General features: G+C 40.8%; 1 protein-coding gene across 1 annotated transcript in view; it reads right to left on the bottom strand.

Annotated features, from left to right (window-relative positions):
• The window catches only part of LOC121905372 (collagen alpha-6(VI) chain-like), a 62760-nt gene extending 60748 nt beyond the window's left edge, over positions 1 to 2012 (bottom strand). Inside the window, exons 1-3 of the mRNA XM_042423582.1 lie at positions 1525 to 2012; positions 1051 to 1155; positions 118 to 705 (exon numbers count right to left, since the gene is read on the bottom strand). Coding sequence (XP_042279516.1) covers positions 118 to 705; positions 1051 to 1155; positions 1525 to 1543 — 712 coding nt within the window. The 5' untranslated portion in view covers positions 1544 to 2012. The remainder of the gene's footprint in view (positions 1 to 117; positions 706 to 1050; positions 1156 to 1524) is intronic.
• Between the last annotated feature and the right edge of the window lie 11940 nt (positions 2013 to 13952).

Genomic DNA, 13952 nt, shown 5'->3' with positions numbered 1-13952 from the left:
CTACAAATACACTTTGGTTGTTTTAGTTATTTAGATGTCTTGGATAAGTATTTTATATTTTATTGCAAAATTAACAAATGGACAACTAAACAATGTTTCTCCAATCATTCGCCTTACCTTGCCTCTGTTCCTCCATGGTGACACAAACAGTTTGCAGCAGACGCCCCATCTCCCTCTGCAGAGCCTCATAGCTATCGATGGTGAGGAGGAAGCGACTTGGGGGCCAGTTAACGATGGACTCTAGCTGTTTGCGGTTTGTTTGTCCCACCCCGATACCAAACACAATGACTCCGTGCTTCCTCAGGTTCTGGGCGGGCACTTTCACATCATCCGTGGATTCCCCATCTGTGATGACCACAGCGATCTGAGGCACCCGTTCATTGGCTCGGCTGCCAGTAACGTTGTTGAAGTACTGCTCCTGGAGGAATTCGATGGCCTTGCCTGTTTTCGTGCCTCCTCGTCGGTGAGATAATCTGTCCAGTGCAGCCAGCAGGGACCTCTTGTCCTTGTGATCCTTCAGCAGGAACTCCTGGAAAGGATCATCACTATACTGCGCCAAGCCGACTCGAACTTTGTTGTCGCCGATGTTGAGGGTCCTGACGATGTTGTGTAGGAAATTCTGGATCTTCCGAAAGTCTGCGGGGGATATGCTGGAGGAGCCATCGACCAGGAAGACGATGTCAGCCATGTTGGCATTTTCACACTCTGGACAGGAGAAGAATAAAGTCAGTATTGCATTGCCTGAAAATAGATATTCTGAAAGTAAGATTGCAGATCACAAAGTTCATTGTGATGAGATAATGAAACATTTTTGAACGGATAGCTTTAGATAGCTCCTATTTCAACAGTTTTAAAATTCTTAAAAAAATTAAAACTGGTGAAATATTCCAGAATATGATGTTGAAATGAAAAAAACAAACATTATTCATCATTTATGAAAAAGGCAATTCAACAACTTTCTTTATTGTTGTAAATCAGGGGAATATACCAAACATCTACTATACTTGATCCCTCATTTAGAAATATCACAAGTTCCATTTAATTACCCACCAGTTGTCTGAGCAGCAATGCCACAGAAATACGCTGCTATGATGAGGCTGAAGAGCAGACCTGTTCTCCCCTTCATGCTGGAATGCCTCATGAGTTTCTCTCTTCCTGTAATACAGATATAATACAGTTAGAGTTGGAGCTTTATTGTCCACACTGGAGAATTGTAATCAGCTTCACCATTCACACTATAAATTAAACAACTAAGAACACTAAGAGAGGACATAAAAAGCATGACATTAAAAACATAAATTTAAATACAGAGAGGCTAATAAAGTTGCAAAGTGTCCAAGCAGGATTTACCACGTCTTGAGGCTAAAGTACCTCAAAAGTATAATGTATAAGAATTTTAGTTTAAAACATTCCCAAATTAACTAAAATTATCAACAGAATTTGAAAAAGTAACAGTTTTGACGTTATGTCATAGACCAATATGTATTGTGTTGCAGAGATATCTACTGAAGTTAGCATGCTAACCAGCTAGCCCTGGCCCCATCCGGCCCGTACTGTCTCGTAATACCACTTTGTACTGAGGGGCGATAGCGAGTCACTGTAACTCCTAATATGTGGTCAGTTTATCCAAATAACATCTATTTTGAAAGTTGCACCGACGTTATCGGAGCAGCCGGTTCCTGCTGCAGAGGGTGGAGCTGCTCATCTCAGCTGATCAGATGAACTGCACTGTACCATTTGGAGTCGTAACAGATTGTGGCAAGCTGAATAGATATTGAAATATCAAATCAATTAATCAGGTCTCTACTGAATTACTGTGTTGTGAAATGGCAGCAATTAATAAAAAAATGAGGCTGTGTTGCAGAAAAACTGCTGTTTTACCATTAGTGAGTTCTGTGACATTTAATGATTTACACCTACACTAGGGGCATGTGTGTAAATATTTAGTTGTTAGTTGGAGTTATGTTGTTATGTGTATATGTATCTCCGTGGTGCAACTGCTTTCTGATTTGTGCAGCTCGTTTGTAATTTACCTCTTACTGCATTTTGATATCTTGACAATGCCATAGCACAGATTCACTGTAAACGGTAAGCTTTACGATATAGTCAGTGAGTGATAATGGTGGTGGGGTGGTGTGTGTGTGTGTCCTCTATTTGTTTGGATCAAGTGGCCAATTCTTACACATTATACCATTATAGTGCTACTGGCGGCCACTAGATGTTCCAACTGACTCCCGTTCAAAAAGCCTCAAGTTCTCTCTAGAAATAGAAGAGTCATTCATTGTTTTCAACGAGTCATTATGGCCTCAATCTCTAAACTCAGGTTCTCTAATAAGTGTGCTGATAGTCATTTTGGAAATTGCTGTTCCGTTAATAAGATTTGAAGACTTATAGTTCCTTTGATGTCTGCCATGTGAGTGTTGATTGACAGCTGTGATTGACAGTTGGCTCACCTGCTGTTCTCCTCGGCTCCAATACTCACACTGACTTGGACTATTGTTGCAATGTTTCACAAAGTGAGTCGAAGTGCGCAGCTCTCAGTGTTTCTGAGGAAGCCAAAATCCATCTTGGGAGTCATACTTAACTTCTACCTCAAAGTCTTTTGTCCACAAGTTTGTACCTTTGCTTTTTTATCAAAGAACCAAATTGAACCAAAAAGTTCCAAACTGATAGATTAGTACACTTTGAGACTGAACTGTCTATCTTTTTTCCCTGACTCCAGGGTGGTGCCCCTTTATTATTAATTCTTATTAATAACTTTTATTGATTTTAATAATTAATTAAAGCTGCAAGCAGCGATGAACGGGTCCTTGCGCCTCTGCGCCATCGGGCCGCAATTTTTTTTACCTGTTCTTAAGTCACAAACACAGGAGAGAAAAAAATTTAGATCAGACTTAGAAAATTGATCACCACTTGCCTCTCGGGGCTTCTGCAAGGAAATGATGTTTTATGGATTTTAAAGAAAAGGTAATTAAACAAGGTTTGTGTGGATAAACCATGTTAGACTAAATTGAAGCTGCAAGCAGCGTTGAACAGGCCTCTGCGCACGTCGGGCTGCGGTGCAATTGAAGGGCTTCTGTCACGGGCATGTAGATGTCTTCAGACCCGGGCTGTTTTCAGACAGTGCAAGAAGGAGATAAACATCACTTCCTTCGTCCACTATTTTGCCTGCTGCTGGGGCTGCTTCGCTGAAATTTCGTAGGGGGCGCTATTCAGCCAGTTTGCATCACTGATGGAATATTGTCATGTACACGTGTTCAGGCCGGGAGAAGTTTGGTGCAGACTGGAGCATTTACAATAAAGTTATAGCAACTTCCTCTGTCATGGCGAAATATCAAATCTCAACGGTGTAAGGATGAGAATTTTCTGCAGAGTGAGACATGTCTGTCTTGCTCACACCTGTATCATCAAAATGATGCAAGTTTTGGGCCCATTCACTTGAATTTCAATTAGTAAATTGAAAACTCTTGATGAGTTTGTGTGTAAAACAAATTAATTTCCTAATTTTCAACAAGTCTATTTTTAGAAAAGTAAAGACTTTTAGCCCACATGACCTGGTCAAACTTTGATTGAAATGTGTACTGTCAGGTGTGTAGAGACAATAAGTAACTGCAGCTGGACACAGAAAAATACTCATATATTTGAATGGAGAGTGTGAGTGAACCGCTAGGTGCTCGGGCCCTAGTAAAGGAAAAACTGCAGTACAGAGCTACAAATTTTACTTTTGATGGTATTTTTCTACAGCACTTCATCACTAAACTGTCACCCTCACTCCATTTTTTCCCTTCCCCTCATAGGTCATCCCCACTACTGAATTATAAATATAAGACCTATAATTATTGTAAAATAAATGATAATAACACCAAACTTCATACAAAGTTTGTATATAATGTACTGTATGTATATAGGCCTTTCTGCTGTATCCTACAAAAATGAGCTGCATTAAACCCCCACACCAGTGGCAGCTGGTGACTCAAAAAATTGGGGAGGACAGGAGGAAAACCAACATACCGCATCAAAGTATATCATTGTCCCCCACCTGATGAAATCGGAGGGGTGGGGGGCAATTTTATATGCCAATAAAACAATTTGCTTTTAAAAAAAAAAGCCTGAGTGGTGTAAAGGCTGCTTCTTTAAAGACATTTAGCATATACATTTTGTTTCTAAACAAAGAAGAGCTCATTTTAGCCACGCAGTGGTTCAGATGTGTGATTTTACCAACAAAGTGAAATTCAAATTTATAGTATTGTTCTATTGTGACAACAGATTTATATTCTCATCAAAAACAGACAAGATATCACATGATTTACACGTGTTTCCTGTATTTTCTTAGTATACAGAAATATATGAAGTACCACAAAGCTTATAATGTGATACAGGAACAGATCAGTGCTGAATACTAGAAACACTGAACACTAAAAACATTCACAGATCTAAAAGTGTAGGTTCACATCAGAAGGTATTAATGTATGTATCAAATACATGACTTACACACTCTGATCTATGTGCATGACATACAAAATATAGTCTACAAAGCTGACATGTTAACACTAGGGGTGTTACAAACACTACTTTGTTCTCCATTTATTCTGTAACTTATAGCAAGGAACAGCAAAGAACTTTTGCCCATGGTCTGAAATGAAAACAACATTTAAGAAGTCCAATGTTTAAATAAAATAAAATAAAATATATAAAATATTCAATGCTCAATCATTGCAATATGAGGCATGATACCTTCCTCTTTTAAACACGGTAGTGAATGAAACAGCCTCTGTCTACATCATCAAAACTTGATGATAACTTAGAAACATGAACACACGTCTTGTCCTGCAGCTTGTTGAATGAGCCACCAAACAAACATTCACCGCTAACGTCAGTTAGCAGCTAGATGCTAATTAGCTGCTCAGCTGCAGCACATCAAACAGCGTGTAAACATACCTACAGATGTCACTGCGGACCCGTTAGATGCTGGTTTGATCATTACCCTTCAAAATCCCTGTTAGCGACACGCTGTCTGCCCATGACTTGTATTTACAGCAGTTTGTTTGCTTTGTCTTAAATGAGACATTAAATTTTGCAATTAATCCGCAGTTCATATATCTGCCGAACCGTTGGGGGCGATCTGTATGAATCATGGATCAACTACAATTAAAGCTGCAAGCAGCGTTTAATGGGCCCTTGCGCCTTTGCGCCGTTGGGTGGCGGCGCAGTCGAAGAGTTTCTGTCACAGGCAGTTGGATGTCCACTATCTCAATGTTGGGACGGGCAGTAGTGCATTGGGTTATTAGCAGTAATTCATAATTATCATAGATAATTATGAATTATGAAATCAAGATATTGTTAACCTTAATCAATAATGCGGGCACCAACTGTTGGCACCAACTGTTGGAACACAGTTGATTATTTGCAATAATTATCAATTATCAAAGATAATTAACTAATTATAACAATTAATAGAATAGGACCAATAACCAAACAAGGTAGTCTCATAAATGGGAGTTCACCTAGAATGTTAATATCTGAGAGATATCAACATTCAAGGGTGAACAAAGAGGGGTTGAATTCGAGCTCTGACTCCTTCAATCAGCCACTTTTGACAATATGTTACACACAATAATGACAAAAGAACTTCTCTTTAAAGATATAACAGTGCTTATTAAACTTAGCAAAATTAACAAAGTTAACAAATGCTTCATTCAATAAACAACTATTCTAAAATCTAATTCTACCAAACAAAACACAAACATCTATGTACAGGGTTGGACACATGCAGGGGAATGCATGTGTGTGTGCGACAAGATGGCGACGGGGCCTGACGTGATGACGTCGTCGGTCTGCGATGTGGACATGACTGTGGGAGTAAGTCACGTCATGCGAGACCCGAATGGCGGAAGTACAGCGGTGTCTTGGCCTCATAAATCCCATGACTTTGGCCAAATCCTACATTAAAAATCACATTTTTTGTAGGAAATTTCATCGCAAATCCATTGATACAGGTTTCAAAGTGGTCAGACTTAAGGTTTACACATCAGAACCATTTGTTTGACACAAAGTCCATGCCTAGAGTTTGCCTCCCCATTGGTTTACATTGTAAGGGTGATGTGGCACTACAATTTTCAGGGCTTACTAGATCTAAACCGTTCAAGCTATTACAAAGTTTTTAATAACTTTTGTTCTGCACTGTGTGATAAGTCATGTAATAAAGTTTGAAGCCGATACCTTTAACGCCCTAGGAGGAGATAGTGTTTGATCGGGGTCCAAAATTGGCACAAAGTCATACTTTCATGGGTAAATTGTGGACTTCCTGTTGGATTTAGGTCAGGGGTGTCAGTGTATGATTTGTAGGGCTTGATGAGATGAATAATTGAGTTTTGGTTTGATCTCTCTACGACATTCCTAAAGGCCGTGGCGGCCATATTAGATACATAGGTGGCGCTATAGAGCACATTTTGGCACTTTGGGGGATAATTTTTACATTTTATCAATTTTTTTACCAGACCTGGTGTGCGTGCCAAATTTGGTGAGGTTTTGAGCATGTTTAGGGGGTCAAATTTAGGGTTGAAGTGGCGGATTAATGAAGAAAAAATAATCAGAAAGAAATTAAAGCTGCAAGCAGCGTTGAACGGGCCTTTGCGCCCTTGTGCACGTTGGGCCGTGGCGCAATTGAAGGGCTTCTGTGACAGGCATGTAGATGTCTTCAGACCCGGGCTGTTTTCAGACAGTGCGAGAAGGAGATAAACATCACTTCCTTTGTCCACTATTTTGCCTGCTGCTGGGGCTGCTTTACTGAAATTTCGGAGGGTGCACTATTCAGCCAGCTTGCATCACTGGTGGAACATTGTCATGTACACGTGTTCTGGCCGGGAGTCTTATCAAACATGTAAAGTTTGGTGCAACTGGAGCATTTACAATAAAGTTATAGCAACTTCCTCTGTCATGGTGAAACATCAAATCGCAACAGTATGAGGATGAGAATTTTCTGCAGGGTGAGACATGGCTGCCTTGCTCACACCTTTGTCATAAAAATCATGCAAGTTTTGTGCCCATTCACTTGAATTTCAATGAGTAAATTGAAAATCCTTGATGAGTTTGTGTGTAAAACAAATTAATGTAAAGACTTTTAACTAGGGATGCACGACATTGGATTTTTGCCGATATCCAATATGCTGATATTTCCAACTCATTGTGGCCGATTGCCGATGCCGATATATGCACATATTTTTACCAGCTGGCTGAGGAGGCTATTATGCATGCAAGCATAGATTATACTATGATCAAGAAAGACAATATATGAAGGAAGAACTTAGGAAGACTGGAGTTCAGTAGCTCAGCATTAAAGTTCTTCCCTCATATAGGCTATAGTCTTTCTTTATCATTAGTACAATATATGATTGCATGTGTAATAGTCTCCTCAGCCAAGTTGGAAAAAATATGTGCATATATCAACATCAGCAATTGGCAAAAATGAAAGTCAAAAAGTAATCGTGTTAAATAATTGTGATCCAATATTGAACAAGATAATCATGATTATGATTTTTGCCATAATCGAGCACCCCTAAAAACAACATAATTGTGATTTACATAGACACACACACAGTTTGTGTGAGTTTAAATATGTATGTGATAAATTGTAAATATGTATGTAATGAATTGTTTTCTTTAAGAAACTGTTATTTGAACATTTTTCAGTGTGCTCCTAAAGTTATATGTGTGCCCCTAATTTTTTTTCATTTAGGAGCACATGTACTCCTTGAAAAAAAGTAAGCATTGAACACTGCTGTCAGATGTGTAGAAACACTAAGTAACTGGAGTGTGGGCTTCTGTCACAGGCATGTAGATGTTTTCAGACCTAGGTCTGACTTTCCCCCCCCCCCCCCCCAAACGAAGCAGCATTTCCAACCAACAAAGATAAAACTGACATTGTTTAATATTCACAGTGGACCAAACTGTATCCCAGCAGGCTGACCCATAATAACAACTACTGTCTGTAATGACCAGCTGAAAGCTACCAAAACACACAATAAACTGTTTTTAGCTCATTAAAGCTGCAGATTATTGGCTTTAGTTCATGTCTAAGAGTGAAACAAATCTCAGCAACATAAACTCAGAACAGGCAATTTATTTGAAACTATTCAGGGGTTACACTGAAGTGATAAAATGCAGCAGGAGGAAAAAAACAGATCCACTTTAAAATACAAGGACATCGCTCCCCTACAGACTAATACAGTCTGCATCCAGCTTTTGTCTTTGAATAAAGTTAGAATATTTAATGAATAAGTTCATAAAGCATCTGCATGATATGACATTAGATATTATCAATAATAATAATATCTGCTTGTAAACATCACAGCTACAGTGAGCAGCTCCCCCCCCTCCCATTCTCTCTCTCTCTCCATCTCAGCTGGACAGAAGGATTTCAGAGTACTTTTCGAACCAAAACTCAATTATTCATCTCATCAAGACCTACAAATCATATGCTGACACCCCTGACCTAAATCCAACAGGAAGTCCGCAGTTCACCCATGAAAGTATGACTTTGCGCCAATTTTGGACCTTCAATAAATGCTATCTCCTCCTAGGGTGTTAATGGTATTGGCTTCAAACTTTAATACATGACTTATCACACTGTGCTGAACAAAAGTTATTAAAAACATTGTAATAACTCGAACGGTTTAGATCTAGTAAGCCCTGAAAGTTGGAGTGCGACATCACACCTTACAATGTAAACCAATGGGGAGGCAATCTCTGGGCATGGACTTTGTGCCAAACTGGGTCGTCTGACGTCTAAACTACAAGTCCGACCACTTTCAAACCTGTATCAATGGATTCACGACGAAAATTCCTACAAAAACTGTGATTTTTAATGTAAGATTTGGCCAAAGTCATGGGATTTATGAAGATATTTCACAAGAAGAGTACTCTGAAATCCTTCTGTCCAGCTGAGAGGGAGAGAGAGAGATGGGAGGGGGGGGATGGGTAAAGTCAGACCTGTCAGCCCATGTCTGAAAACATCTACATGCCTGTGACAGAAGCCCTTGGACTGCGCCACACTCCAGTTACTTAGTGTTTCTACACATCTGACAGCAGTGTTCAATGCTTACTTTTTTTTCAAGGAGTACATGTGCTCCTAAATGAAAAAAATTAGGAGCCCACATATAACTTTAGGAGCACACTGAAAAATGTTTAAGTAAAAGTTTCTTAAAGAAAACAATTCATTACATACATACATACATACAATTTATCACTTACATATTGAAACTCTTTGTGTGTGTGTGTGTGTGTATATGTAAATCACAATTTATGTTGTTTTTAGGGGTGCTCAATTATGGCAAAAATCATAATCACGATTATCTTGTTCAATATTGGATCACAATTATTTAACACGATCACTTTTTGACTGTCATTTTTGCCAGTTGCCGATGTTGATATATGCACATATTTTTTCCCTCTTGGCTGAGGAGACTATTACACATGCAATCATATATTGTACTAATGATCAAGAAAGACTATAGCCTATATGAGGGAAGAACTCAGCCTGAGGGTGGAGCAGCAGTTTTTTTTTTTAGTTTATTAGACAGACAGGATTAATGTGAAGGATTTAATCAATGGTTCGTAGTCCGAAGCAGAGGGAGGCAGTAATGCATCTAACATGCTGGTTGCTGTTTGGCCTCAAACCAAGAGGTCACACAGAGAAGGCCTACATGTAACCTGTGAGGCCTGACCATGAGGTGCTTTTTCTTTTGTTTCCCCTGAGACAAAGGAATAGTGCCAAAATACTGCTTACAGACAATGGGAGTCCATTGCAAACTCCATTTCCAAGGATGCTTTGCGATTTTCACACCTCAGCAGGGAACAGTCAACATACAGTCCCTCATTGGCAGAGACACTCCTGCACAGCACAGCGTCCTGATGACGCAGCCATAACATCACCGCCCCTTTAAAAACCGAGCATGCCCTGAAACACACGCCTTTCCCATGTCACGGAGCTAGGGTTAACTTCTGTACTTCTGTGAGTCAGCTTGACTAAAGGGGGTACTCCACGCACATGTTTTCCGCTCATCGAAGACTCTCCTTGCTGGACGAGACGAGACTTCGCCCATGTTCACCCGAACACATTCCTGGATTCGAGAGAGACCGCTGCTGCAACCAGCATCCTCAAATTCCCTTGAGAAGGAAGAACAAAGTTACTTCAGGAGAACGTGGAACGTCTCTGCCCTGCTCGTATTCACCGAGTCGACTCTGCTGTTCTCTCCGCGATGCCACTGAGAGCCAGCTGCCGTGATTTTCGCCAACCATGCAAGAACGGCCACCGTCTGCATCCGAGCCGAGAACAGCCGGACAGAAAGACGGACTACACACACACCCTGCTCGCTTTCTGAAGCAACCAAGTAAGAGGCGTAAGTCTGGGCAGAGGCAGTGTTAGTTGTGTGTTCTTTTCAGCATCAGTTGCTGTTGTTTAGCAAAGCTTTTTAGCTTTATTGCCATTGTTTTGTTGTGTTGTTGACAGACCGCCGAGTCCATTTTTCTCTGCTTTACTCTGAGGAGTATTTTAAGTTTGCTGCCTCTTAGTTGTGTTCACCACGCTAGACTATTTTGTGTTTGTCCCGCTCGGGACTACTGCTGTGTTTGTGCCACCGTGAGTGAGAAAGTAAATTGCTTTGTCGATCAGAAACCAGACAACGTGCGTTACAGACTGCTGTCCATACACATGCTGTCTGTGGACAAAGGAACCGCTTCTCTCCCTCTCACGATCGCTCTCCCTCCTCCCTCTCTTGCGACTAACACACACACTCACATGCGTGCACAGATACACGCACCAACATCTTTTTGCACATCTGATGGTCAGATAACGTCGGACAAAGCTTTGCTTTGTCTTTCCTTATCCGCCATCAGACACGTGTGTTTTTCACAGAATTGGGTGAGTGCAAGACGCCGACCACCAGGCGGCGCCATCTTGCTTTTGTCTGGCCAAGACACACTTCTGCCATTCGGGTCTCACGTGACATGACTTCCTCCGATAGTCACGTCTGCGTCGCAGACTGACGACATCATTACGTCAGGCCCAGTCGCCATCTTGTCGCACACACACACACATACATGCATTCCCCTGCATGTGTCCAACCCTGTACATAGCTCTTTGTGTTTTGTTTGGTAGAATTAGATTTTAGAATAGTTGTTTATTGAATGAAGCATTTGTTAACTTTGTTAATTTTGCTAAGTTTAATAAACACTGTTATATCTTTAAAGAGAAGTTCTTTTGTCATTATTGTGTGTAACATATTGTCAAAAGTGGCTGATTGAAGGAGTCAGAGCTCGAATTCAACCCTTCTTTGTTCACCCTTGAATGTTGATATCTCTCAGATATTAACATTCTAGGTGAACTCCCATTTATGAGACTACCTTGTTTGGTTATTGGTCCCGGTTTCCGGGTGGTGCCCTGTATTTGTTAGTTCATATTAATAATTCTATTAATTGTTATAATTAGTTAATTATCTTTGATAATTGATAATTATTGCAAATAAACAACTGCGTTCCTCACAGATCCAACAGTTGGTGCCCGAATTATTGATTAAGGTTAACAATATCTTGATTTCATAATTCGTAATTATCTATGATGATAATGAATTATTGCTAATAACCAAACGCACTACTGCCCATCCTGACGTTGCCAACTGCTGTTATGAACCAAAAAGAGAGTAAAATATTTTTCCAAACAGAGTGGTACATCCTGTCAGCCGCAGGATTTCCTATCTGTGCAGCTGAACACAGCAGCTCCTCTACGGACTGTTTCTCCATGATGATCCCGGTGTTTCTTCCGCCGGTTTCACTTCACTCAGCTGGCTGACAGACCCGCTGGTTTTCCCACTTAACCTGAATAACAAACTGGGGCTCAGTGGTCCAGTTGGATCCAAACAGAGAGCCGGGGCTAGCTGAGAGCCCAGCGGAGGCTAACCAGTTGTGCTTCTTTCCGGTCATGCTGCAGCTTACGCTCTGCTAGCCTTAGGAGCGTCACCACTTTCTGTATCCGTTGTTTCAACTTTAAATCCCTCTAGCGTTTCATATAGTGTTATGGTTGTAATTTGTAGTTGCACAGTGTGCGAGTAAATTATTTCTCCACTTCGCACATATCTATTTTTAGGGGCAAATGCAAGTGAAATATTCACACTGTAGAGCCCTGTGACAGTACACATTTCAATCAAACTTTGACCAGATCATGTGGGTTAAAAGTGTTCAAAACTTGTACAATTTTGATGACACAGGTGTGAGCAACTCAGCCTTATATGACAAACATCATCTGATTCACATGAAATTTTCAAGGTGTGCTCTACAGTTGATATACAGCGACATGATGTTCACTTAATGGGTGTTTTCTAGCACCATATAGTGGACTCAAGAAATGACATCTAACTCCTTCATGCAATGTTAGATAACAGTGAAAAACTTAAGTTACACGTCCAGCTTTTGTCCAGCAAGTACTCGTAACAATGTACATTTATACGTACGCCACATAGAAGCGCAATCAAACTGGCTAAATAGCACCTCCCACGAAATCGCAGCAAAGCAGCCCCAGCAGCAGGTAAGATAGTGGACAAAGAAAGTGATGTTTATTTCCTTATTGCACTGTGTGAAAACAGCCCGGGTCTGAAGACATCTACATGCCCGTGACAGAAACCCTTCGACTGCGCTGTGGCCCGACGTGCGCAAAGGCGCGAGGGCCCGTTCAACGCTGCTTGCAGCTTTAATTAGTGTTCATGTCCAACACACAGCGAAGTGAGGTTGGATAGTTTGGCCTCATCCACACACAAACGCAAATAGCTCTTAATGAGCCTCAGAAGGCTGAAACTTTGTCTGGCAAGTTTCATTCACCATAAACATAAAAAGACACGAATATCTCATATTTTGGATAAAGTTTTCAGCGAAGTTAGTCATAAACTTTGAATCGCTGCTTCTGCAGTCTTCACTTCCTGCAGAGTTAATGAGCAGAAATACGGACAGCACCACTCTGCCATTGCAACCCACACTGTGGTGGGAGGGGGGATGACACCCATAGAGATAAGAACTACCATAGAGAATAAATAGAGGAAGCTGAGAGTTAAGTTCTCCTGTTCCTGCTGCACCCGCGGGGTCCAGTGCTACATCCCCAGCGGGCTCTTACTGAGCGTGGGCCCTGGGGCGGCGGCCCCCTCTGCCCTCACGGTCACTCCGCTTATGGCCTCATTGAAAAACAGCTTGATAAAGCAGGCTAATATGGCAAACTTCAGGCGAGAGGCTGGTAGTAGGCTACAAGCGAACTGAAGCGAACTCCGAAGCGAACAGACGAGGGCGTTGAAGGTTGTACCATTTCGAGGAAGGGGCGGGGGGGCTCTTTTTATATATTAGGTAAAAACATCTAATTTGCCTTGAGTGATAGGGTACATACGATGAAAAAACCAATGGTGGGCATGTCCATAACAAATTTATATATTTTTTCAATTTGTGTTAAAATGTAATAATGTGATAATTATCATGACATTTTTATCAACCTTATTTTTGGGGCCCCCGCCTGGTACTTGAGGCCCCACGCGCTCTGCATACTCTGCGTATGTGGAGTGGTGGTACTGAGCACTTTTATACAAGGATTGAAGACCTTTATTGTCATCTCACCACAGTTACATTTATAGTTTTCGGTTTCAAACGCTACATAGGAAGACATGCAATTGCGTTTACCCGGGTTTTGGTGATAAGGTAGCATAAATGTAAGAGGTATTCAAACTTTAGAAGAATTTAAAACTAAACTTTAAAAAAACATATAAATAAAATAAATAAAGAGTATATAGAATACAGTGTGTGGGGTTGAATTGGTACAAGCAGCTGAAAACTGTAGCAGCGTTCATGAAAAGTGTTTTACAATGTTCCTGCTGCTCATTCACACAATTATTCACACATTCACACACCGATTGCGGCAAGCTGCC

This window comes from Thunnus maccoyii, chromosome 10 (genome assembly GCF_910596095.1).
Source record: "Thunnus maccoyii chromosome 10, fThuMac1.1, whole genome shotgun sequence".
NCBI classification, from domain to species: domain Eukaryota; kingdom Metazoa; phylum Chordata; class Actinopteri; order Scombriformes; family Scombridae; genus Thunnus; species Thunnus maccoyii.
Note: the sequence above shows the minus strand (reverse complement) of the source record. Positions and strands in the feature narration are given on the sequence as shown.